The 27,136-nt window shown below is 40.5% G+C and overlaps 1 protein-coding gene across 1 annotated transcript in view; it reads left to right on the forward strand.

Annotated features, from left to right (window-relative positions):
- grik4 (glutamate receptor, ionotropic, kainate 4) overlaps nucleotides 1–27,136 on the forward strand; it is a 364,143-nt gene that overhangs the window by 296,167 nt on the left and 40,840 nt on the right. The window contains exons 10-11 of the mRNA XM_080889585.1: nucleotides 4,224–4,376; nucleotides 5,253–5,357. Of these exons, the coding sequence (XP_080745711.1) occupies nucleotides 4,224–4,376; nucleotides 5,253–5,357 (258 nt within the window). The remainder of the gene's footprint in view (nucleotides 1–4,223; nucleotides 4,377–5,252; nucleotides 5,358–27,136) is intronic.

A 27,136-nucleotide genomic window follows, 5' to 3' on the forward strand; every position in this document is an offset into this window, starting at 1 on the left:
TAAACTGAAGGTGATTGCAGATTTGTTTAAATCTCATGCCGGCTCAGCAGGGCCACAAAATAGCGAAGCACATGCTTGAACATGTCGTACTATTATTATTATTACTACACTCTGACATATTTTACGACATGGCTTATCGAGTTTTCTTTACATCAGACTCACTAAATACAGTGTTGTAAATGCCCTGCACAAACATGAGCGCTATCTGTTTGTGGTTTAGCGCCTGTTTATGAGACTAAAATTTATGACTATTCTCTGACTACCCAGTAATCCCTCTTAAAGCTAGACACTCTCCCACATTTGCTCAATAGTGTCTCTCATTAAAAGCAACTTCTCAGAGTAAGTAGTACAAGTGCACCAGCTATTAGACTACACTTCTGCTCTTGGATAATAGTAAAAAAAAAAAAAAAAGCTTAATGCAGAATTTTTTACCGGCAAAAGATGAATATACGTCACATTACACTGTTGATATAACAAATCAAAGTTTTGATTTTCATCATTTATTAGCTTTGAAGTAAAACAAAGAGGTTTCTTCCTGTTAAAGGGGAGTTTTTTCTTCCCACTGTTGCTAACTGCTTGCTCATACAGGGTTACCTGATTGTTGTTCTTTTTGCTTGGTTTAACATTGTAGGGTTTTGTAGCCTAAATCATAAAGCCCCTTGAGGTAACAGTTGTTGTTAATTGGGATTATGTAAATAAAGTTTAACTGAATTAAATAATTTTATGTATTTTTACATCTTAAACAAAAAAAACCCTTAAAGACAATATTAAAAAGTGATGTAATTTATATATCTGAATTCAATATATTCTCAATATTGAGAAAAGCTGTAATGCAGGTTTGTTTTCATCCTTGTAAATGTTTTTTTTTAAATAAAAATAACCCACCTGAGTGCAAAAAGACTGCCACTACTGCAGATTTATGTTTGCTCGGGGGCTTCATTAGGAGCCAGATATTCAGTAAAGTCAGATTAATGAATGAATCCCCTCTGTTTGAAGTGAAGAGACATTAAAAAATGAAACAAACACTCATCACCCCGTTTTTGCTTCACACAAATTGGATGGTGAAATAGGTTAAGAACAGTTTGAACTAGCATTAAAAATGCTTCTGTGTGCAGTGGGTCACTCACTAAGCTTGCAGCAATTAGGACTTGTGGCTAATTAGCTAATAACCAGAGAGACTAAAGGCTGATGGGAGCAAGAACATGATTAACCCATTTAAACATGCACATGCGTAATATGCTGTCTTTTTAAACGTTCTCTTATAAACAACAAATGCAGCCGCTGACCTATATGTGTGTTAGATTGCACTGATGCATTTAACCCTTGTGTGGTGTTCGTATTTTTGTTACTCAGCCAGTGTTCATGGGTCTGGTGGACCCGCTAGAGTTTTGGCTTACCAAATTAACACTATCAAACAATTTTATGTTAAATTACTCAACAGATGTTTACTTCATCCCAATTACAAGACATATGAACAGCAAACATGGTTAATTTTTTCCCTTTACCTTTGTTAGATCACATTTATGAATTAATGTGCTTCTCGTTTTTCTTTTATATAAAATGTTATAAATAAATCAGTTATAATCAAGTGGAGTGAGTGGAAAGACACAACACATTTACACGTGAAAAAATAATTAATTGTTTAATTTTTCACGTGAAAAAAACTGAACACGGGTCTCACAGACCCGAACACCATACAAGGGTTAAAGATAAAGGCTTGCACCACATCATCTGAGGAAATGTAGGCAGATAGGTTGAAAGTTTATAAGAGAAGAAGGTTTCATGGGAGACAAATTGTGCTGCATTCAAACATCTCGCAATTGATATTTATAGTCTCACATCAGTATTGATTAAAGTAACCGCACATAGAATTTTTCATTAGAGAGTGCAGCTCATTTATATACAAACAGAGTATAACTAGAAGAAGCCTACAGGTCCAAACTGTCAAAACAGCATTCATGAGTTGGACTGTTAGGTACTGAGGTAGACCATAAAACCCCACTTCAATATTTACAGGTTTAGAAATCAAGACCAAGTTTGTTCCTTTAGGTCTGAAGTCATCATTTGCATTGGGAAATTACAAAAAAAAGGAAAAAATTCATGACAGCTGCCTTCAAAGCGTGGAAATGCAATAATTCTGTGTGTTATTGGCTAAGACATTAAAAAAAGCACAGATTTCAGAAGCTGCTGATATGTTCTGTTGTTCAGCTCATGTAATTATAGCCTGCTGATTAAAGTTACTCTTAAAGAATAAAGAGAAAAGAAAGATGTGGTAAAAAAAGTGAGAGAAACAAGATTGATACATGGGCGCTGTTTGTAAAGTGAAACATGTTGAATTTAACAGCAACATTTTTCCACATTTAGCTCAAAACCTTACAAAAACATGTTTTTTCGAGTCATTTTTTACAACATTTAGTAAAATATTTGTAACTTTTCATATTTAAAACACAATTATAAATGTTAAATCTAAATGTTAAATCTAAATATTATATTTAAATCTAAATGTTAAATGTTAAATCTAAATGTTACACGAAACTAAATATTTAGCTAACATGTACGGATCAACGAAAATACCAAAATAAAAGCTTTATGAAATGTTGACTAAATATTTAGTTTCCTGTAACATTTAGATTTAACATTTAGATTTAACATTTAGATTTAAATATAATTTTTAGATTTAATATTTAAGATTGTGTTTTAAATATGAAAAGTTACAAATTTACTAAATATTTTTTTAAAAATGACTTGAAAACACGTTTTTGTAAGGTTTCGCACTAAATGTGGAAAAATGTTGCCGTTAATTTCAGCATGTTTCACTTTACAAACGGCGCCTCATAGATACACAGATGGGTAAATGCCAACATATTATTAGCTTTACATCAAATTCACAGTACAGTTCCTTGTACAACAATATAAATGGAGACGAACTGAGGAAACATGAGTATGTGTAGCAACAATATTGTCTTCTGTACACAATTGCAGCACTAAAGTCTTCTCCTGTAAAGTAAAGGCTCACAAAATTGAAGATATTTATAGATACGAGTGTAATACATTCACATTGTCATGTTGAGTTAGCAGCCTGGCCTTGGTTCCCACCACAAAGATAAATCGAACTTAAACAGCATAAACCTGCAGCTGTAATATCCTCACAGTCTCAAAGAGCCAGCTCACCGCAAACTCAACTTTAATTCTTTATATTTGGCCTGAAGCTGCTGAACCACACCATCCAATCATATCACTCTACAGATGATGGTGCTTGTAACAGCATGACAAGATGATCATTGATACATTAATTACATCCCCATCAGGTGATCTGCAGTGTTAGCTTTTTAGTTTTTTGGAGGGTGGGAGGATAGGTGTAGATAGTAAAAGTAATATAATTGTGAAACAACTCACAAGAAAATGTTTGTGCATTGTTTAATTTTTATTTAATTTTATTTTTTGAAAGATGTAAAATGTAGGAGGCAATCCTGGGGTGAACGGTGCCTTTAATTCGCCAAAAGCATTTGTCAATTCAAGGCTGTGTAATGCATCAGAGTTGTGCTGTTTAATGGCTGTTTAGTTCTGTTTGGCCTCCCAGATTTACTGCGCAGCACCATCCCCCTCAGCCTTCTATCAGCATCAGTTTAATCTGTAGTTCCATTACACAGATGTACAGCACTGAGGCTTGGGATTTTACTGAGAATCTAATGCAAAGCAGCGTGCATTTTAATAAAAACGTACATAGCAGGATGCTGTTGCGGTGACTTTGAGGCTGTTTGTACAGAGGAGATGAGAGGAAAAGCTGCTTCTCCCACTGTTTTTTGGCCCAGACTGAGAGAGGCAGGCAGTAATTGGAATGGTCAGGGTGTGCCAGCTTCATTGGGGATAAGAGCAGGAAGGACAGAGTCTCTCCGAGAGATGGAGGGAGAGAGAGATGATTTTCAACGCTGTCAGCAGATCAGAGTCTTTCTAATGATCTAATGGAATAATCTTGTTGCCACACGAGGGATTGGTTAACCCCTCGCTAACCACTAACCGCTGATATGTTACGCTTGTAGTTTGTGTGCTTTGGGTTTTTGCAGCTTTGTGTGTGTGTGTGTGTGTGTGTGTGTGTGTGTGTGTGTGTGTGTGTGTGTGTGTGTGTGTGTGTGTGTGTGTGTGTGTGTGTGTGTGTGTGTGTGTGTGTGTGTGTGTGAGTATGCATAATACATTCACCTGCCTCCTTCCCTCTGCCTCTGCAGCTCTCGTCAGCTTTGCTCTTTGATGCGGTATACGCTGTGGTGGCGGCGGTCCAGGAGTTGAACCGTAGCCAGAACGTCGGAGCCACTCAGCTCTCCTGCAAGTCCTCCAAGATCTGGGAGCACGGCACCAGCCTCATGAATTACCTGAGGATGGTAAGGCTGCTTCTGCTGGAGAATGATTGAGATTACAAGACTGTCCAAGCTTAGTTTCAAGGAATGCTTGAAAATTTTGGAAAAATCTGGATTTTTTTCTTTCCTAGAGTTATGAAAGGTCAGCTATGTGGCTCTGACCAATAATTTAACAAAATTCATGTACCAGCACCTCTAATATTCACTTTTATCTGCTGTCAGTAAACATATGACAGTTTTGTAATACATTGAGAAGTACTGCCAAAACTCTAAAGCTCACAAATTTTGTTTTGTCAACTCTTGACAAGCATCAGAAACTCCTGGAAGTCACTGAGGCTGTCCCCAAAAAGTAGCTTGTCCGATAATACTTGTTGAGCTCTTCATTACTGCTTTTCTTCTATCTTTCTTTGCGTGCTAATTGGATATTTTAAAGTCTAGATATTTTTACCGACAGCAGATAATGTCCGTGCTGTCTTCTTCTTTAACGATATGCTTCCTATCGACTAGGTCAGTTTATCTCATCTCTACATTATACTGAGACACAGTGGAGGAGGAGAGATAAAGATGTGCTGTCAGGGAATAAAATGTGTTTTCCTGTTAGGGCGAAATGACTGTAAGTGACTGAAATACTTAAATGTGACACGTGTTCGATATCAGACCATTTGTCTTTCTCACTCTGAGAAAGAGGACACAACTAATCACTCTTCTTTTTTGCCCTAAATTGAAGCTGTTACCAGCTTGTCTCCATATTCTTATTTTAAATATGACAAATAGTGCTCAGGCGGCTCATACAGAGACAGCAGCAGTAAAGTAACCTCAAGTCATATTCACAATAGGTACCGCCGAGAGGGAAGCAGACGGGATATCTTTTAACATGTGTGCCGTCTCTTTGTTGGATAGGTAGAATTGGAAGGTCTAACAGGGCACATTGAATTCAACAGCAAAGGACAGCGGTCTAACTATGCCCTGAGGATCATGCAGAACAGCAAGGACGGCCTGAGGCAGGTAAAGTACCTCCATCACACAGATCTGATGCTGAAATTATCTTTCTTTAGATTAAATAGGTTTAGGTTCAGCTAACACTAGCACTTCCTAGCGGTGGTAAAATGTTCGTGAGATTGGTTAAAAAGATTTATACACAGTTTTCTTATTATTTCTTTAGTGACCCACACAGATTTGCTCTTTAGATATACACTGGCTATAATATAAATGTTATTGCTGAACACAAAGCGCTCCGGCACAGTCCTGTTCCCAGTAGAGCAGTACTTTGGGCAAATGTTTCAGTTGTCTTTATAGCAGTAAGGCAACTGAAGCTGGATTGTGCAGCAGGGAGCTGTGATAACCCTTGTTCAGCTGACATCTCTTGGAGCAAACACTCTCCATTATCCTACTTGCAAAAGGTTGAGTTTCCAGAGGACAAAAGTAAATACTAAGCGTGCCTCTTTGAAGGTGAATCATATTTTTGTGGGAAATAAATTTAGGTAACCACAGATGTCACCTTTAAAGTCAGCTTAGCTGCTGCTCTTTTTATTATTAGTTTTAGAAACATGGCTATATATATGCCAATACTAATGTCATATGGATCAATTAAAAAAATATATCTGAAATGTAACTGTTACAAAATTACCAGTTAACAATATAAACCTGAGGCTAAACGTGATCTTTCTTTGTGGACGAATACAAAACCGAGAACTCAAAGCAAAGTTGAAAACCAGCCGAAGTTCTGTTAGCGGTGTTATGTAGGTGTTTGCCTTGGGTGCAGTTTGGATTTCACCATCACGGTATTTTGTGCAGTAAAAATAAACGTAATGACCATATCTCCACTCCTCAAAAGCTGTAGACCACTTGTTATTTTCCTTCTCCCTGCATAGGAACGGAAATCAAGTGATTAACTCAAGTGCTGAGGAAGAAAAGAAGCAAAATTTAGGGGGGAAACAAAGCTAGATTTTTTTATCTGTCTATCTGTTTTTTCTATCTGCCCACCTTGCAGATAACTGAAGCACCGTTACAACGCACGTAACAACAATAATAACTGTAACTACTGTATTTATCGCTAAATTTACAACAGTAATGTGTTACATTACTGAACTACTGAAAAATGTTGTGGATTACAGTAGCACGTTACACCGAACATAGGCTGGGAGTATGTGGAAGTAGCAGAGCTATTATTGACTCTGATTAAATTTAAAAAAAAAAAAAAAAAATCAAAAGAAATGAATCCAAAAACTGAGGGAAAACAGTCTCAAATCCAAAGGATAAACTCAAACACTTGGAATTCCAGGAATGAAGTAGGGAGATCACATAGGGAACACTAGGAATGACAGAACAGATGCACAATATGCAAACTGAAGCTATACTGTAAATACACACGAGGTACCAAGGGAATTGAAACAGGAGTGAAACTAACCATAGCTGAACACAATTAAGGTAAAAGACAAGAAGTAAAGCTAGAGACAACACATGGTCGACAAAAACTATAAGAAAAAATCGAAGCTGAAACTAAGAGCTTAAGACTCAGAATACAAAATCATGTTCAAGTGTGAAGTATGAAAGTGAATTAAAAATCAAACAGAATCAGGGTCCAAGACCAATTCAGTGTATGCCTGGGTACATCATTTCATATAGTTCCTAATAGATTAAGGACATTTACAGGGATTACAAAGAATATAAAGGGTCAGTAATCAAATGTAAGTGATGAAAAGCTTTTAGCAGCATTGAATATGGTCTGTTAATGAATGGATAACACAGCTTCTGGTGCATTTGAGCTATGTTCTATATCTATTATTCAGGGGCTGAAGATGTTATAGCAGAGCTTTTTGATGCTTCATCTGAAGGATTACCAAATTTGAAAGCATTAGGCCTCAGATCTCTAATATCTGACTTGCAGCAACTGTTTGTTCCTGCAAAGAGGAATTTTTAAAACCCCATAAAGAGGTTTTAGCATAAGTTTCTTTTATAACCAGTCTTGTTATATGGCTCTTAATTTTCTACAGCGTAAGCGGTCTTTTTTAATCTATTTGTCAGAAATGGGAAAATGCAGAACACTGACTCTTGTCCTTTTCTGTCTGCTGACCAATCATATTAAAGTTCACTGTTACTCTCCAGAGTCTCATTTTAAAACCTGTTCAAAAAGTTTGGATAGCCATAAATCCTATAATCAAAACTGTCACCCCAGCACATTTTATTTTTGGAAAAAATGTCTGAATATTAAAATGAATTTGAAATTCATAAAATTTGTCTACTTATGTCTGCCCGATAAAGAACCCCTGGCCAAATGTTTGGTAAAGCAGGGAAAAACAAAAACACTGTTTCAAATTCAAGACTTGCTGGGGGGACGTTTATTCAAGCAAATTGATAGCCCACTGTATCCTCCCATCCATCAGCTCCATCTCCAAATGCCCAGTGGGGCCAAGCCGTCACCAGCATTAAAAAGCTGTGGGTGATCTCCCAGGTACAAATCTTGGTTATATGTGAGGCAGAAAGGATTCAAAGGCAAACATCATCACACAAGCAGCAAAAGTTTTGAGAATCTGTCTGTTGTCATGTTTGCTTTTATGGTAGCAGCCTGGTAACTTTGGGCTTTAGAATATTTACAAAGATAGCACCTCTCACATGAGACACACAAGTATAGTTTATAGTTTTGTACACTGATGTTTTGCAACAGGCACTGCAGTGTGGTTCATGTAGGAAACTGAGTAATGTGCGTAATACAGTTAAAAGGTTCTGACTGTGTATGAAATGGCTTATATATGACAGTGCGTCAAATTTTATACATGCATACAGGGACATGACATTTCCTTTAAAAATAAAATGGGTATTTTTATCCATAAACACTTCAGTGCTGGGCAAGAAATACATATACATATGGCATGGTTTGCCAGTGCAAAGGCAAGTGTTCGTTTGATAAACAGATCATAAATGTACACACATGCATGACCTGTGGATCATATTTTAATACTGTAGCTGGAATTCTAAAGCAGGCATATCAAAACAATGAGAAAAAAAACAATGTCTAAACTAGCTCAGTATTTTTGAAATACAGCAGCAATAATTCTTTTATTCTATTCCTCTTATTGTCTATTACTGTTATTATTCAGCCAATGGACTTAAAGTCTATCATCTTCCCTTATTATGTATTCCCTGTTTTGGATGCCAGGACTCAGTATTTTACATTTCATCTTGACAGCCGATGTCTCCTGTTCCCTTTCTTACCTACAGCATTTTAAGTAGTTGTTGTTACTCTGCTTTGCCACTGATAAGGTAGGGACAGATTTGATAGTACAGAGACGAGACTTCACCGTATTTCATAGCGCTTCAAATCTTTTGACCCTTTTAGTTGAAAAGATCTCCTTGAAAGCAGAGATTGAGTTCCCGTCTGAGTGTGAGGGCAATCTTATCCAGGCAACCCATGAAACAGTCAGACACTGTGGCCCATCTGCATTTTTTAACCTTGTCTGTGTTTCCTCATGTCCCCTTTTGTTAGACTGGCACTAGTCCAGTCAAGCAGAAGGATGGATACTATCAAGCCTAATGTGATGATTTCAACCAGAAGCATTATAAAGACCCTGCTTTATAGTTATGGTAATGGAAAAAGGAAGGTGTTAGACGGGGTGGGGGGGTGTTGTTTGATTTGTTGAATAACACCTCCCACTTGCTTTTGGGTTGGGGCTGCCTCAGCCAGGCAGACACCAGAGGTGCTAGGGCCTTGGCAGAGATAAGCAAGGTGGCCCGCTGCCCACACATACAGTCACACCTACACACGCAGTTTTAGCCGAATATTTACCAGTATGCACATGACAAGTTGATACTTCAGGTCTTTTGTTTTGTAAAAATAGAATAGCAGCAGCATTGTCTACGATGCCCACACTGTGTCTCGCCAATGAATGTGCATTAGGGAGAGGTCATTCATTTAAAATGCAACCTGAAAGAAAAAAGAATGTCATGCATCAGCCAACGCTGTTGGGAAATAGAGAGCAATGAGGCATAATATGCACAGCCACCGGCCTCCATTTCTCTACCCTGCTTCCTCCGTCTTTCCTTACCCAGTGGCACCCATCGCACCCTCAGTCCTGTGGCTGCACTGAAGATCCCCAAACATGTGATCATCAGTTCCTTAGGGGCACAACACTCTACAGCCAATCACTGTCACAAATTGAATTTCTCTGGCAGGCATTTCACACATTAGAACAGTTTGCTGCTATCCATCCATCTATCCAACTATCTGTCTTGCAGATAACAGAAGCACAATTTCAACGCAAGTAACAACATAACTGTAACTACTAATAATCTACTTACCTGTTGCCCTTGTTGTCCCCGTTGCTTCCATATGAATTAAGAAGTCGCAGCAGGGCCCTACCAATCAAGTGCACTCAATTAACTGATTATCAGTAAGCACCTCTGTGTTTGTTGGTGTGGAGCATTCAAGTTTGTGTTAACAATCTTGTGGACATCCCTGCAAATTCACCCTTGGGTTAGACTATGCAGTGTTCAGAGAAGCAGCAAAAAACCCAAGAGCTACATTTCAGAATTTACAGGCCTCCAGGGCTGCCGGGAGAAGAGTGTCTTCTCCCTCTCATCTGAAGAAACCATAAGACTGCTGAAAAAATGTCCTTTGGACAAATGAGACCAAAGTAGAGATGTTTAGCCATAATACACAGAGCCACAAACACAGGGTATCAGCACACACACACCTCAGATCAACTGGCAGCCATGTAGCCATAGTGATTGAGGGGGTGATGATTCAGGAGTTTTTTTCTTGCAGCCACAGGACCTGGGGGCCTTGCAGTCTGTATACCAAAGCATTCTAGAGTCAAATATGAGGACATCTGTCTGACAACTGAATGGGGTCATGCAACAGGACACCAGCAAATCTACAACAGAAAAGAATCTATGTGCCACAATGGTCCAGTCCAGGCAGTAACCTTATTGAAATGCTATGGTGGGACCTTAAGAGAGCTGTGCATAATCAAATGCCTGCAAACGGCAATGATGTGAGACGCTTTCCATTACATTCGATCATTTTCCATTACAGTTGAGTACCACCTCAACGTGGGTGGGGTCATTATAGCAAAGCAGCCTGAATGTCCCATGACATCATTTGCATATGACACAAACACAACACAACAACGGAGGACATCAAGGCAATGGTTTCACCTGCTGCTGAGCTCATGGTAAATATCTGCACCGTGTCGCTGGATTGCAGTGTTGGTTTGTTTGTAGCTATTTCCCCTCATTGCTGGGTATCAAAGATGGCGGGTTTGACTTTTGTGAAGAAGTCGCTCTCATGTTTCCTGGCCAAGTAGGTACTAAAAAAGTACCTGATACCAGGTACCTGCACTGATTGGAAAACCCTAAAAATCAAACAGAGTCAAGTACAGTCAAGCTGAGTAGGTGCTGTTGGAAAAGAGGCTTAAGTTATTGCTCAGGCAAAAACCTTTTCGGATGAGTGTACAGCTACACATCTACAGTGGGGCAAAAAAGTATTTAGTCAGCCACCGATTGTGCAAGTTCCCCCACTTAAAATGATGACAGAGGTCAGTAATTTGCACCAGAGGTACACTTCAACTGTGAGAGACAGAATGTGAAAAAAAAATCCATGAATTCACATGGTAGGATTTGTAAAGAATTTATTCGTAAAGTAGGGTGGAAAATAAGTATTTGGTCACCTCAAACAAGGAAAATCTCTGGCTCTCACAGACCTGTAACGTCTTCTGTAAGAAGCTTTTCTGTCCCCCACTCGTTACCTGTATGAATGGCACCTGTTTGAACTCATCATCTGTATAAAAGACACCTGTCCACAGCCTCAAACAGTCACACTCCAAACGCCGCCATGGCCAAGACCAAAGAGCTTTCGAAGGACACCAGGAAAAGTATTGTAGACCTGCACCAGACTGGGAAGAGTGAATCTACAATAGGCAAGCAGCCTGGTGTGAAAAAATCAACTGTGGGAGCAATCATCAGAAAATGGAAGACATACAAGACCACTGATAATCTCCCTCGATCTGGGGCTCCACGCAAGATCTCATCCCGTGGGGTCAAAATGATCATGAGAACGGTGAGCAAAGATCCCAGAACCACACGGGGGGACCTGGTGAATGACCTGCAGAGAGCTGGGACCAAAGTAACAAAGGTCACCATCAGTAACACACTACAACGGCAGGGAATCAAATCCCGCAGTGCCAGACGTGTTCCACTGCTGAAGCCAGTGCATGTCCAGGCCCGTCTGAAGTTTGCCAGAGAGCACATGGATGATACAGCAGAGGATTGGGAGAATGTCATGTGGTCAGATGAAACCAAAGTAGAACTTTTTGGTATAAACTCAACTCGTCGTGTTTGGAGGAAGAAGAATACTGAGTTGCATCCCAAGAACACCATACCTACTGTGAAGCATGGGGGTGGAAACATCATGCTATGGGGCTGTTTTTCTGCCAAGGGGACAGGACGACTGATCCGTGTTAAGGACAGAATGAATGGGGCCATGTATCGTGAGATTTTGAGCCAAAACCTCCTTCCATCAGTGAGAACTTTGAAGATGAAACGAGGCTGGGTCTTCCAACATGACAATTATCCAAAACACACCGCCCGGGCAACAAAGGAGTGGCTCCGTAAGAAGCATTTGAAAGTCCTGGAGTGGCCTAGCCAGTCTCCAGACCTCAACCCCATAGAAAATCTGTGGCGGGAGTTGAAAGTCCGTGTTGCTCGGCGACAGCCCCAAAACATCACTGCTCTCGAGAAGATCTGCATGGAGGAATGGGCCAAAATACCAGCTACTGTGTGTGCAAACCTGGTAAAGACCTATAGTAAACGTTTGACCTCTGTTATTGCCAACAAAGGTTATGTTACAAAGTATTGAGTTGTATTTTTGTTATTGACCAAATACTTATTTTCCACCCTGATTTACAAATAAATTCTTTACAAATCCTACCATGTGGATTCATGGATTTTTTTTTCACATTCTGTCTCTCACAGTTGAAGTGTACCTCTGGTGCAAATTACTGACCTCTGTCATCATTTTAGGTGGGGGAACTTGCACAATCGGTGGCTGACTAAATACTTTTTTGCCCCACTGTATCTTTACGTCTTTATGTCCTATTTACCGATCAGTCGGCCTAGTCACTAAACGGGGTTTGTTTTCTGAATTATTTTATAACCTAATGATAAATGATAAACGATCAGCTGTGACTCGAGTGGTAATCAGCGTTTGTGCTGGAGCACATGATTAATATGATTTGGAGAAACTCATCAAGCTTTATTTTTACATCAAATACTCTACCCATGCGTCAGACCTCCACATCTGTAGCAGTGAATGACAATGAGGCTGTACTCATTCTTTCTTTGTCTTCTAAAAGACAAAAAAAGCAACTTATACAATAATATTTGCATCAACTTTGGGCTTTAATTAGTACTAGTCAAACTCCAAATGTTTACACTTTATTAGTACTTTACTTTCAAACCTTAAGTCAGAGAACTAGATAGTTTTCTTTTTGCTTCTTTAGCAATTTTGACCAAATGAGTCTGATTCGAGATAAGAAGCGTTCCACCCAGAGCGCGTTAACTGTACGAGTTTAATTTGATCACATTTTGGTAATTTCTGAAAACTTGAAACCATTTCACATGACAGTTCAATTAACCTACCCTATTTCCAGAATATGATGCGGCTGCCTCGTGCAATAATATTTGTTGTTGAGTCTTGGCAGGCAAAGTAAATTTCCCAGCTGCTCTTGCGCCGGCAGCCAGGTGGGCCAGCGATGATGGTGAAGTTGGCATGACTTTGTCCGTGTTCTGGCCGAGGCACCAACACTAATGCTCAGAGGAGGTGAGAGAGGCAGGTGAGGGGCGAGAGGGGAGGAAAAATGAGCGATGAGGGTACAGGCTGACAGGCAGAAAGTAAATGAGACAGAAAGGGCACGCAAGAGAAAAATAGGACAGAAAGAAAAGAGGCAAAGACAAAGCTGTAAAATCAGAAACTGTAAAATTATAATCTGCACAGAAAATAACAGCCGGGACTCTGTTTTTTTCATTCCTGTTCTACCAGACCTAATATTAAAGGCAATGACAATGACCTCCACCCACATTTCTGACTGAAACGACTAATCATTTCATTTTAAGACACAGGGTAATCCTGTTCCACAGTGGGTCTTGTGTAATGAGCTAGATGAAGAAGTACAGCACAAAGAACTCCTTGGCTTGCAGTTTAACGTGAACATGTTTCTGGGGGAGTACTCTCCAGATGGTGTGAACACCGGGGTTAATCTGTAAAACACTATCAATCTGGATATATACAAATAGATAATGCGACTCAACCTGTTCTTTTGAATGCCGGCTGCTTTCTTCTCTCTCCAGGAGCATCAAATGATGACACTGTTTCCTGCTGGAGTGGATTACAGCAGTTTGCTGTTTGGAGGATCGGTTCCCATTTTTTTATGATACTGGGCTACAGCAGCTGTAGGACCTCTGACTGATCTAGCAACCACCAGCCAGTGTGCCTGCGTGTCTTCATCTGCATGCATTCCTTTTTTATTCATACTTGTGTGTTTGTGTGTTTTTGTGAGAGCTTATGTGAAAGCATTGATGGGGTTGGTCCCATCCCCTGCTGCCCGCTTTCCTGGCTCTGTACACAATCATACACAACAAGCCCACCACCATTTATGGTGGTTTAGCGGGGGCACAAACCCTTTCCAAAACAAACACACTGCAGCACAGACTGACTCTACAGTCCAGCCGCTCTCTCTCTCCAGCTCCCCCTAGCCTCTGTGGACTGGCCCTCATTTTCTGCATGGAGCTCAATGACAGCAGCACGCCGGTTAATTGGAGGAAGCTGTAAAATGAGTAATTATTGCAGTTTGGATTAGGCAAGCTGTTGCCTGTTACTGCTAGGCTCTGTTGTGTGAGAGCATGTGAGAATGCAGAAGAGGGTGCTATAAAAGCTGCACAAGCCTTTCGGTGTCCTGCGTATTTGTATGTGTTTGTACGTGCGACATGCACATGGTGAGCTGCAAACTCTCCTGGTGACTTCTTGGAAGGAAGAATATTGCTCATTAAGCTTTTTAATGGAGGCTTTAAATCACGTCTTTAGCGTAGAAGCCACCTGAGGGGTGGGCGGAGGAAAGGGAGGAAGAAATAGAAACTGTTGAGGTGGTGGCTGAAAGAGACCATGATGCTGGAAGTCAGTTAAGAGCATGTTAGACCTGCACACGCTGGCCATGAGTGGGAAAGACTAAAGGCCAACTGCAGCATGACTTGAGGCAAATTGTTCTCATTATTGAGTCCAAAGCTGCTTGGCACAGTTTGCGTGCAAGATTTGACTTTGACAGTTATACACGGGCGTGTGTGTGTTTTTGTTTAAAAGGCTTCCAAGGTTGCTGTGTATTGGTATTTGAGCTGAGCGGAAACTGCTTCAGCTTTTCAAAGGTCAAAGAACAACAAAAGAATTTGAAGCGCTCTGTTAGTGACTGAAACTCTCCTTTGTTTTCATGACTCATACCATAAACATAACTCAAAAACATGTTGTTAAATGGAGTTCTTTCCTTTCATTGTTAAAACTTATGGGACAGAAACGGGCGGTGCTGTGGTGCTGTGGTTAGTAACCGTCACCTCACACCAACAAGATCGTGGAGTGGAGTTTACATGTTCTCCCACTGTCTGTGTGGGTTATCACTGGGTCCTCTTAACTTCCTCCCACAGTACAAAGACATGCATGTTAAGTTAATTGGTGATTCTAAATAGACCGTGGTTGTCTTTGTGTGTTGACCCTGTGAGAGATCGCCAACCTGTCCTGGGTGTGCCCCACCTTTACCACCCTGAATTGCATAAATAGAAGAAAATGGATGGATGGTAACAGAAACACCACCAGCCCGAGCATCTGCACAAGCTGGTAACCCCGAGTAACTTCCCCAACTCATGCCTTTCTAATCGGGGCAGATTACGTACGATTGGGCAAAAGGAGTGATGTGAATGATCCAAATATATGGAACCAATTTCTTTTTTTGTTGGCACAACACAAATTTATTTTGATTATTTTGCCTCATTTCGCGCAGTTTCATGTGTGGCAGCCACTATTCAAACCATTTGTTTTGCTGATGTAAATAAACAGTCCTCGGTTGCTGTGCGCCTTCCTTTATCTTGGATATTGATTTTCTTTTTTCTTTTTTTATCCTTTTGTTTTTTTGGTTCTTCATCCCGCCGAACATATAGTGAATCTTTGCGAGATCATCAATAAACTGTTAAATCATCCAGACCAGCCTCCATAGACCTTTTCCAATTTCCTGTATTATCATTCGAACATTTACAGCCAGATTGCTTTTTTAATCAACTATAGTCCCCGTGTGTCCTTGTGCCAAGGTCTTTAAAGATGGAGCGAGGCAACGGAAGTGATGAAGTAAGAGGAGGCTCTTTTTATCCTCATCTGCTTCCCTTTATCTGAGGGGAATGCTGAGTGCCTGGAATATCCTAGACGCATAAAGGCACATGCTTTCACTCTCGGACACACACACGTACTGAGTGGGCACCACTTCAATTTGCATGGAGCTATTTGAGCTGTGTTATTTACACAAATACCTCCCCCGTTAAAGGGTGGATGTGCTCGTACAATTTCTTTCCGTTTTCTATTGGATTTATTTATTTTCTGTCAGCACTGCTCCTGCGTTTATTATGGCAATCTGCTTTTTACCTCCCCTCCCCTTTTCTTTGCTCCCAACCCATCTCTCAGAACACTATTACTCTAGCTGCCCCCGCTGCTGCAGATGCAGATGTACTCAATTCAATTTCCATCCACTGCTGCAATGTGAGGGAGAGGGACAGGTACGGGGGAGAGAGGATTGGGGGGGGGGCTGACAGATTCAAGACTGCCTCCACCCTTTTTTTTCCTTTCCTTGAAGGGCATTATCATAGGGGCCTGGTGTAGCTCAGCACACCATGACGTGGCTTGGATCTCTTTTTCTGCCTCAGGCTCCAGCGGAGATGAGTACATCTTAACCAGGTCTGATAGACATACATGGTCTAAATACACAAGGACCACTGCTAGATCTGCTGCCACTAAGGTTAGAGTATGTTTACAAAGTGAGGCAGGCCTCTGATCTCCTGCAGCTGTGCGACTCAAGCATGTGTGTGTCCACATAAGAGGGAACGCTCATATCTTATTTTGTAGCAGCGCATTTACACCAAGTCTAGCTGTTTTAATAGAATAAAGGACCTCAAAATGTTCTCTTTAAATAAGGTGTTCTGGTGCTGTATATTTCCTGGCCCAACTTTTGCTCCTGGGTCTTTATTTGGCTCAAAACCTGATCTGACAGGGATGTCAAACTCCTTTTACATCGTTGGCCGCACACAACCCACTTTGATGTCAAGTGGGTCGTACCAAAGAAACTCCCCTTTCTTTTAACTACGCGTTAACTACCCATTGTAAAAAGATGAGTTTTCTATTGTAGATAGTTTTAGTTTTACTGTAATTATTATTTCCTTACTTTAGTGTAGTATGAGCCATTGGGGGGAGGTCTTATCAGTAGGAAAAGTTAGAAGACTTCCAAAGTTAATGCCCCCCTTCACATTTTACAATGCCATCCAGTGAGCCAGATTGGAGTGTTTTTGCTAGGTCCATTCTGGTCCCGCGGGCCTTGTGTTTGACACCCCATTCTTCAAAATCCATAAATAACTTGTGAAATTTCAAATCCATGAGAACGGCTCTCCAGACAGGAACAAATATGGCAGCAAAGCAAGTATGTGGTATTCGTTTGAGCTAAAGCTGCTATTTGCAAGCAGGGGAAAACACATTGTTGTGGTATAAATCTCACGTTTCTTTGCCAGTATGCAATGCAGCTGCATTATTTCACTGTAAAATAAAATTGGCCCTGAAATATTGCCGAGCATCTCTGATGAGTGGATCCAAGATCCTGCCGGAAGGGCTTTTCTTAAATGTATCTTACTATATGTGTTGCAAACTATATCCTAGTATCAGCATTCACAAGCAACGCAGGACCAAATATTTGTTCTTAGCATCAAACTGCTATAGCTGGGTTTGTGTGTGTGTGTGTGTGTGTGTGTGTGTGTGTGTGTGTGTGTGTGTGTGTGTGTGTGTGTGTGTGTGTGTGTGTGTGTGTGTGTGTGTGTGTGTGTGTGTGTGTGTGTAGTTTTTTAAACATCCTGTTGTTCGTTTCATTGTTGTTGTTGTTTTGAGGGAATTTTTGTGAAGACTAAAAGTATACGTTATTTTTTCCCCCAGGACATTTAGATGTTTAAATCCTCCTTGTCAAATTTTAAATTAAATTTGTGATTTTTAGCAAACACTTTCCTTTTTATCACTTCCTCAAACAACCTTTTGCATGCTTTCTTCATTTTTTTTAACAATCAGTCCTCCCCAGAGTAGCTCCTTCTTTTTATGTTGCTTTAATCTCACCAGCATTAGTGATGCTCTCTGATCAGCGCACACTGACTTTTATTTTTTTTATCATACCACCATGTAAACTTAGAGGAAAGGTTTGGAAAAGCCTTTTAGTGTAGGGGGAGAAAAAAGTGCCCTGGTGTAGGAACCTGTTACATAAAGTTTAGTTACAGTAGAAAAGCTACATGGCCTCTTGCTAATGTCACTAAACTGTGGATTGGTTACGAGCGGCTTCGTCCCCTCTAGTTTATTGCGCACAAAGCTGTCTCTGTTATGAGCGCTGCACACAGTCCTGGAGGTCAGAGAAGCTATGAATTCTAAGAGAAAACTACTTGTCTGCTAGCAAGTCTTTTTCTTATTACATTTCTCCTCATTTCATTTTCATTTAATTTTCTTGAGTGTGGATGAATGCTAATCGCAAGTCACAAATGTAATTGAATGTATCACTTTTGAAGTGTGATTAGAATATCTGGCCTAACATGAATGGGTTCGTGCTGATCTGTGCACCGAGCGTGTGTGCACACTGTATAAAACTACAAGACTAACTCTATCTGACGTGCTTATTTCTTTCTCTTGCACTCACACACACATACACGCAAGGATGTAGCACACTTGGAGACTGTGTCGGATTTATGATACAGCTGTTGATTTAAATGCCTGGGACAGGGGGAAGCTAGGCAGCATTGTTTACAAGCCACATTTGTTGTCTTTTGACATATTCTCCCTCTGGATATTTTTACTTTCACTATTTTTTTTGGCAAGATTCGTCAGAAACCTTGAAGGAATTCTTCAGCATCTCAAAGATAAGATTTAAAACATCTGCACCCACCCCCTGAGTGCAAGAAACAAGTTCCAGGCACATTTGGTGGCACCATTCAAAGCAAGGCATTCTGAATTGTAAGCAATCAAATGCAAAATCAGTGCAATCCTCCTGAATCTTCTCAAAATGTTCTTCCCCGTGCTGAATCAGTGACTGCATATTGAAATTCATATTGAATTTGTGGAAGAAGAGACTCACACACCGGCATCCTTTGTGTGTGTCTCCCATTCTAGCCTTTGTTTGGTCTCTGGGAGACGTACAGCAGTCCCCTTTCCTCTTTTGTTTTTCTCAGTTTGCACTTTGCAGGCTGGAGATGGGGAATAGATCAAAAGCAGAATGGATGAGCTGTTTTGCAAGATCCCCAGTCTTAACGGATTTCAAGGCTGGGTGAGGCTGTGTATGTGTTGCTTGGCTGCGTGTGTGTGAGTGTGTGTGTGTCTGTAATATGCATGTACATGCAAATTTCCGTGTTTGTGCCTGGGTGCCTATGTGCCTATGTGCCGGCAAGTTTGCCGCTGTGTCTAAGTTTTTATCGGTCTACCCAGCGCACCCTTGAATTCCAGAATCTCAATATACTCTAATGTAGGTGCAGAACAACCAAAGATGCTTTGTAACTGTATAGGTATTGTTTCATTTGTTCTCTCTCCCGGGCATTCTCTGCTCTCCAGACAATCCCGGTGAATTCTTCAAAGCAGTCTCATTTGATATCATACTCACATTCTACGTGATCGCTGTGCTTTTTTTTTTTTTTTTTTAGTATTTTGTAACTTTTTGTAAAAGTCAGTATAACATTGACATTTGCTCTACTGTACCTATTTACAGTATATGCTTCCTTTAAACTTTTTTAAGCGAGTAAGCCTAAAAATATCTCTATGAATCCATGTGAAAAAGAAAGTTTTCAGAAGACTGTGATAACTAAGCACACCCCATGGTTCAATAGCTTGTAGAACCACCTTTAGTAGAAGTCAGTAAGGGATAAATAAGGGTATACAGAAGTGGGTTTAACACCTGCAAGGTACCCAGGTCCCGTGGCTGCTGCAAAACAAGACAAAGACTGAATCATCAAGTTGTGTTTGGTTCATTCAAACATGGCACTGTGTGTTACTGCCAGAAAAGTCCACTTTGGTTTCATCTATCCAAAGTGAACTTTGTTCCAGAAGTCTTGTGGTTTGTTCAGACGCAGCCTTGTAGACCTAAGCTGTGTTGCCATGTCGTGTTCTGGCAACCCTTCCAAACAAGAAAGGTTGTTCAGTCAATTTCTGATTGAAACCTCTAATGAACTTCAACATTTAAGATGCTGACTGAGCACTGTAGAGTAAGTAGCTCTCGGGGTTTTTTTGCAGTTTTTCTGAGCTTTGCACCATCTGATCTTGGATTGAATTTGCCGGGATGGGCGCTCGTGGTAAGATTTTGGCTCCAGACTAGCAAACTGTCAAAACCTGTGCTTTTGCTCACACTTTCTGATGATCGATCACATAAGTGTTAAAGTGATTATCATCACTTACCATCTTAAATACTATGGAAGTACTAAGGGTGTACTTCTTTTTTCACAGGACTGTATATATGACACAAAAATGAAAGAAATATCTCTAGCAATACAGTCGATCCTACTGTCAAGCTTCCCGCTTCTACTCCTCCGTGCTTCTCCTCACTAAAACCTAAGTCACAACCTCAACCATGAATGTGTTTAATCATTTATGCTTCAACTTATTAAGATATATTTCGGGGACCACTAGGGGGACGTAAGGAAGATGGCAGCATAAACCTGCAGCTCCCGGTCAAAACTCGAAAGAGAACCAGAATTCGAATATTTCCACCGCTAAACCGTGTAATAAATGCCATGGAAGGTGGAAGAAGGTCAAAAAGACAAGGAAACATTAAGGATTTTGTGAAACAAGTGGAGCTGGTAAGAGGGGGCAACGCAGACATGTCCGAGAACAGCGTGCAAGGCGAGCAGATGGAAGGAGATGTAGCTAGCCACCCTCACGCAGACTTCCAGGACATCATTAAGGAAATTCACTCACTTAAAGCAGAGTTTAAAACCGAGTTTGCCACGTTTAAGAAAGACATCACACAAGAAATGAAGGACGAATTCGACAGCTTCAAGAAAGACATTAATACAAAGCTGGCAGAAACTGCGAACGAGCTAGCTAGCCATGAGACCAGACTCGAAGAAGCTGAGAAAAGACTGGAAGAGATGGAAAGGTGGAATTTGGCCGCAAAAGACGCTCTAATCCAGTCGCTTCAGCAACAACGGAATATTCAGACGAAACTGGCTGACTTGGAAGGCCGTAGCCGACGGAACAACATTCGCATTTTTGGCCTAAAAGAGGGCTCTGAAGGAAACTCTGTGCTGCAGTGTGTGGAGGACTTGTTGAGAGCTGAGCTTTCGCTCCCGCCGGATTCTGCTCTAAATATTCAGCGGGCGCACAGAGCTCTGGTGCCAAAACCCGGACCAGAAAAACCTCCGCGATCGGTGGTGGTTAATTTTCTTCAGTTCTCAACCAAGGAGATGGTGCTGAAGGCAGCGTGGAAGAAAAAGGTTGTACATCAGGATAAGCAGCTTTTCTTTGATCATGACTACGCTTCCAGACGCCTCTGACCAGAATCAGGATCCACTGGGAGAGCGGCGCCAGGACATATGACAGTGGCCGGGCGGCGGCGGAGGAGCTAAGGAGGAGAGGAATACAGGTGGAGGTGCCGCAGCGGAGCGGGGAAAGCACGATGCTGGAGGAGCGACTGCAAAATGCATTGGGATGGCAGCGATCTAACACCGAGAACTTATAAGTGAGGATACAAACATTTGAATCCGGTGGAAATGACTGAACAGTAGAACTCTGAAACTAAAGGTTCATTACTCTGTTACTTTTCAAGGCAAGGTAGACCGGAAAGTGGTAGGTTTTCTTTTCTTTTTTTTTTTCTTTTTTCTTAAGGAACCTATGTTGGATCTCACGGGGGCCCCTAATCTGAAAGGGATATACCCCACGAACCACAGGGACGCTGTGGGTAAGAAATACGTATTTTCAGTTTCTCTTAAGTTTCTTGTTATCTTGTTCCAAGTTCTTAGAGTTAGTGTGGGATGCTATGATAGTGATAAGCCAAAAATAAAGCAAAACTTAACAGTGAAAAGATGAGGAATATAACGCTGGTGTCAATGAATGTCAATGGGATGAATAACCCAATTAAAAGAAGCAAAGTGATACTCAAAATGAGAAAGCTTAATGCCAATGTAATATATCTACAGGAAACACATTTGTCGCAGGAAGAGCATGATAAATTGAAGAAATTTGGGTACAGAAATTCTTACTATAGTACTTGCAAGAAAAGTCGTAAAAGGGGGGTAGCAATACTTATTAAAAATTCAGTTAATTTTGAATGTTCTAAAGAAATTCGGGACAGTGAGGGGAGATACATTATTGTAAGAGGTAAACTAGAAGGGGAGGCGGTGACACTAATCAATCTCTATATTCCCCCTGAGAGCAACCAACAAAATGTGAAGACTCTACTTAATACAGTCATGTCAGAATCTGAAGGGACTGTGCTGTGTGCAGGAGACTTTAATGTGGTATTCGACCATAGAATTGATACAACAAGCACAAATAGAAGCAAAAACAGCCTGGCGAGAATGGTTAATACATTTATGAAGGAGCATGGAATGGTAGATGTATGGAGGGAACACCACCCACTGGATAAGGAGTATACACACTACTCAAAGACTCACAACACTTACTCAAGAATTGACTATGTCTTAATGAACAGATGGGATCTACACAGAGTAACTGAATGCACAATTGGAGTGGCAGATATTGCTGATCACTGTGCCATTCATTTAAAGCTAAATCTAAATAGTAGGCGTAGAAATACCTGTTGGAGGTTAAATCTGAGCTGTCTGAATAATAAAGAAACGAAAGACCAAATCAAGAAAGATATAAAGCAATACATAGAGGAAAACTCCACTGAAGAAATTAGCCCAACGGTGTTTTGGGATGCATTCAAAGCTGTGCTCAGAGGGAAGCTTATTGCTATAACTTCAAAACAACACCAAATGAGGAAGGCCCTGTACCTAAGCCAGGTGGAGGAATTGAAAAACACAGAAATATTATACCGAACAACTCGGAATGTTCAGCTCCAAGACAGAATTAAAACACTAAAAAAGGAAATTGACAATATATTGACTGAAGAAGTGGAAAAAAAACTTAGATTTTTGAAACAGGATTATTATGAGAATGGCCCAAAGGAAGCTAGACTGATAGCACGGCGTCTTAGACAGCAGCAAGCTGTTAATACGATTCACAAGATTAGAGACCCATCTACAAATAACCTGCAGTATACCCAGGAAGCAATAGAAGAAACATTTAAGAAATATTACGAAAACTTGTATAAACAACCATGTTCCTCAAATAAAGATAAGAAAACTGCTTTTCTTAACTTCCTAGACTTACCACGTATTGGTACGCAGCAAAACACCAAACTGACTGCCCCCATCAGTCATGAAGAAATATCTAGAGCAATTTCCAGTCTGAAAGCTAATAAATCACCGGGGGCCGATGGGTTCCCCTCAGAGTGGTACAAGAACTTTAAGGAGGAGTTGATACCAATGCTTCAATCATCATTCAATCATACCCTTGCGGAGGGTGTAACACCTCCCTCATGGAGAGAGGCGATTATCTCAGTAATCCCTAAAGAGGGAAAAGACACCGAATATTGTAACAACTACAGACCCATATCGGTTCTTAATGTGGACTACAAAATATACACATCTATAATCGCTAAGCGATATGGAGCAATTATGACAGACTTAATTAATGAAGACCAAACTGGCTTTATCTCAGGACGTAGAACTCAAGATAGTATAAGAAGGACCCTCCAAATAGTTAACTCGATACAAACAAAAAAGGGCAGTGCGGCCCTAGTAAGCCTGGATGCAGAGAAGGCTTTCGACAGTGTAGATTGGAACTTCCTATATGCCGTGCTTGAAAGGTTTGGTTTTAATGACGGTGCTGTGATGTGTATCAAATCTATTTACCAATCTCCTACAGCTCGAATTAGAATCAATGGCAGCCTAACGGAGCAAATCTCTCTCGAGAGGGGTACCCGTCAGGGTTGTTGCCTCTCACCTCTTCTCTTCACTCTATATATTGAACCCCTGGCACAGGCCATCCGACAAAGTGAGGAGGTGAGAGGAATAAGTATTAAAGGGGAGGACCACATCATCAGCTTATTTGCAGATGATATCATACTCTACCTAGAAAATCCAAACCAAACTTTAATTCCAATGTTTAATGTAATTAATATCTTTGCTGAACATTCGGGGTACAAAATTAATGTGACCAAAACTCAGATGCTGGCTTTCAACTATTTGCCATCTGAAGAGGTTAAAAATAAGTTTAGACTGAACTGGACTGCAAAACAAATGAAATACTTGGGTGTAACCGTGACTAAACAATTGAGTGACCTTTTTAAAACAAATTATGATAGGCTGACCACTCAGATTAAACACGATCTAAACCGATGGTCAACTCTTACACTGGACTTTAGTGCAAGAATCACAACAATAAAAATGAGTGTCCTCCCACGGTTATTGTACCTTTTCCAATCTCTGCCAGTTAAGATCCCAGTGGAAAAATTCAAGGACTGGGATAGGCTCATCTCTAGATTTGTATGGAATGGTAAAAGGCCTAGAATAAAATACACAACATTACAACTATCTAGGAAGCAAGGTGGTGTGGGACTCCCTAATCTAAAAGATTACTATCATGCGGCCCAAACCAGACCGGCGATAAAGTGGTGTGATCAGAACTTTAATGCTAAATGGAAAGATATTGAAATAAAAGTACGGGATGTCCCAGTCCAGACTTTTCTTGGAAATGAGCAACTTAAGAAAACCTTACAGCATTTCCTTGATCCTATAACATCCCACACTCTAGAGATATGGTTTGGCCTAGTTAAACAAAGTAAGTTGGAAAGGGAGGTTAAGATGTTAAACTGGGCTGCCTATGTTGTTGGTGATATACTAAGTGCTCACGACCCAGGATTCAGGAAGTGGGAACAAAAAGGAATAACAGCGATTTGTACAGTAATGAAAGATGGCCATTTGATGAGTTTCCAAGATTTAAAAGATCGGTATAGTCTAGAGAAAACCGATTTTTACCGGTACCTGCAACTCAGAGACTACTTTTCAAAGGAAATACGAAGTTCGCGTACGTCTTATGGCATCCTGAATTGTATAATTAAATCATACAGGGGCCTCCAATTCAAGGAGATTTCTGTACTATATAAAAATCTAAGAGAGAACACGGCAACATCAACTGAATACATAAAAAAGAAATGGGAGCAGGAAATAAAAACTGATATCTCAACTGAGGAATGGTTAGATATGTGTGAAACCCAGAACACAACGACTAACTCAAGATGCTGGAGAGAATTTGGGTGGAAACACCTTACTCGATTCTTTATTACACCAAAAATCAAAAGTAAACAGACTCAAGACAGTTTGCCATGCTGGAGAAGATGTGGTAACATGGAAGCACATCATACGCACGTGTTTTGGGAGTGCCTGAAACTGCATAATTTTTGGAAGAACGTGAGTCTTGTAATAGGCAATATCTTGGGCTACCAATTACCACACAATTTTAAAACTGTATATCTTGGGAATATTAGAGAGTATGTTCTGTACGACGACTTGTATTTGACAAAAATCCTATTGATAGCTGCAAAGAAAGCTATAACAAGAAACTGGTACAAACTGGATCCGCCTTCATCAAAAGACTGGTTAAATATTGTTGGAGAAATCTATGCAATGGAAAAAATGACTTACATTCTCAGATTAAAGGAAGATATTTTCGTTGCTAAGTGGGAGAAGTGGACATTGTATGGCACCAAGGAAAATTAATGAACGAACAAAACATTTAAGGTCTATGACTCTGTATATCTATTGATGCATGCCTGTATAAAAGTACATATATAAGCTGGAGTATGTATGCTGCTGAGCAAAGGCAGGCATGCATACGGTAGTTGATTAGAATTGGCACCCACACCTTTTGTTCGCTTTAGTTCTGTTTTGTTTTGACTGTGTGCTTGCATGGTTATTTCTCCTGTAATGCAAAACATGTCTATGTTTAAACTGTGACAAAACTATCAATAAAAATTACAGTGTCAAAAAAAAAAAGATATATTTCAAAAGTGTGCTATGTTCACCTCATAAAAAATGCAGGACATAAAAACATTGCTTAATTTTTTTATGTCCTTCATTAAGCAGACTCTAAAAATCCCACTTATATATGAACCTGTAAAGTCTCAAATCTGCTAAAATTAAAATTATTTCTCTTGAATAACCGTTAAATAGTAGGTTGTCAAAGGAAACAGGCAGGTTGAGAGTGTGTTGCTGCTGCAGTAGTTGTGCAGAGGGAAAGACCTGCGAAATTTCCCATGGGAACGGATGCTTTATCTCCATAACTCCAGATAACATAAAATCTCCACTCATATTGTTCTCCTTCACTGCTTTTGTACAAGAGTGATAATCTGGAAAAGAGCTGGCTCACAAGCTGAGATTGCAGCACACCCCTAAAGGTCTGAATCCATCCCCATTGTTTTGGTACCTCTCTGCTGATGTGATCATTAGCGATGAAGACATTTGGGCAGTCCGTAGTGTCTGGGTGCACAGCCTGAGCAGGGACTGTTGCTGCCGGGGCATCCATTGTTTGTTTACTTCTCTACAGGGGATGTACCACTTGGAGAGTATGCAGCACTGCTTTGAAGATCTGCTCTGCAAACTGAAGGAGCTCGTCTCCAACCCTGAGCTTGTGTCTCATTACGACTACTGAACTAGCAATGGCATTATTCATCACAATGCCAAATAATGAGTTTGCAAACAGGCTCGGGAATGAATTACCAAATCTTTAATAACACGATGCATTTGTTTGTGTTTGGAAGTAATAAAAAAAAATACCACAAGTCGCAGTTTATGCGATTATGAAACAACAGACTTTAAAAATGTAACCAGATTGACTTTTTCATCACTTTTCCCTCACTGCCAGAGATTAGAGAGTTCTTGACCAGAAATAAATAACAGCTAGAAGTGCCACAGTTTGTAGCTCCTTTTCATCACTTGGCAACAGAGTCACGACTGTGTGGTTTACCCAGTCCTCTCTTTAATGTATGGCATATCCAACCACCTACACCACCACCTGTGTCTGTCTAGCCCCTGAAGTTTGCCTACGGCACCACCCTGATTAGTCGCTTTCCTGCTGATGATGAATCATACGGTAGAGAGCTTGTGTAAGAAAAAAAAAGGGGAAAAAAGAACTTTTCCCACTCACTATTCCACAGAGAAAACATGCATAACAGTTGCACACACAAACACAGAACGCCGGTACTTCGTTTGAACAATGCAATTGTTGTGAAGCAGAGTGAGCACGCTCTAAATATAACTACCCGCTGTTTTTACCAGCAGCTAGTTGCTGATTCAACTGGTGGAAATGTCCGCTGATAGGCAGAAACTGCATCTACTTCAGCATATTTTCTTCAGGCCTAGATAGCAAAATACTGCCATGTAAGTCCATCTCCTGCGAGAATACTTTGCATCCGCAG

The sequence above is a fragment of the Rhamphochromis sp. 'chilingali' genome, assembly GCF_963969265.1.
Source record: "Rhamphochromis sp. 'chilingali' genome assembly, chromosome: 8".
Taxonomy (NCBI): domain Eukaryota; kingdom Metazoa; phylum Chordata; class Actinopteri; order Cichliformes; family Cichlidae; genus Rhamphochromis; species Rhamphochromis sp. 'chilingali'.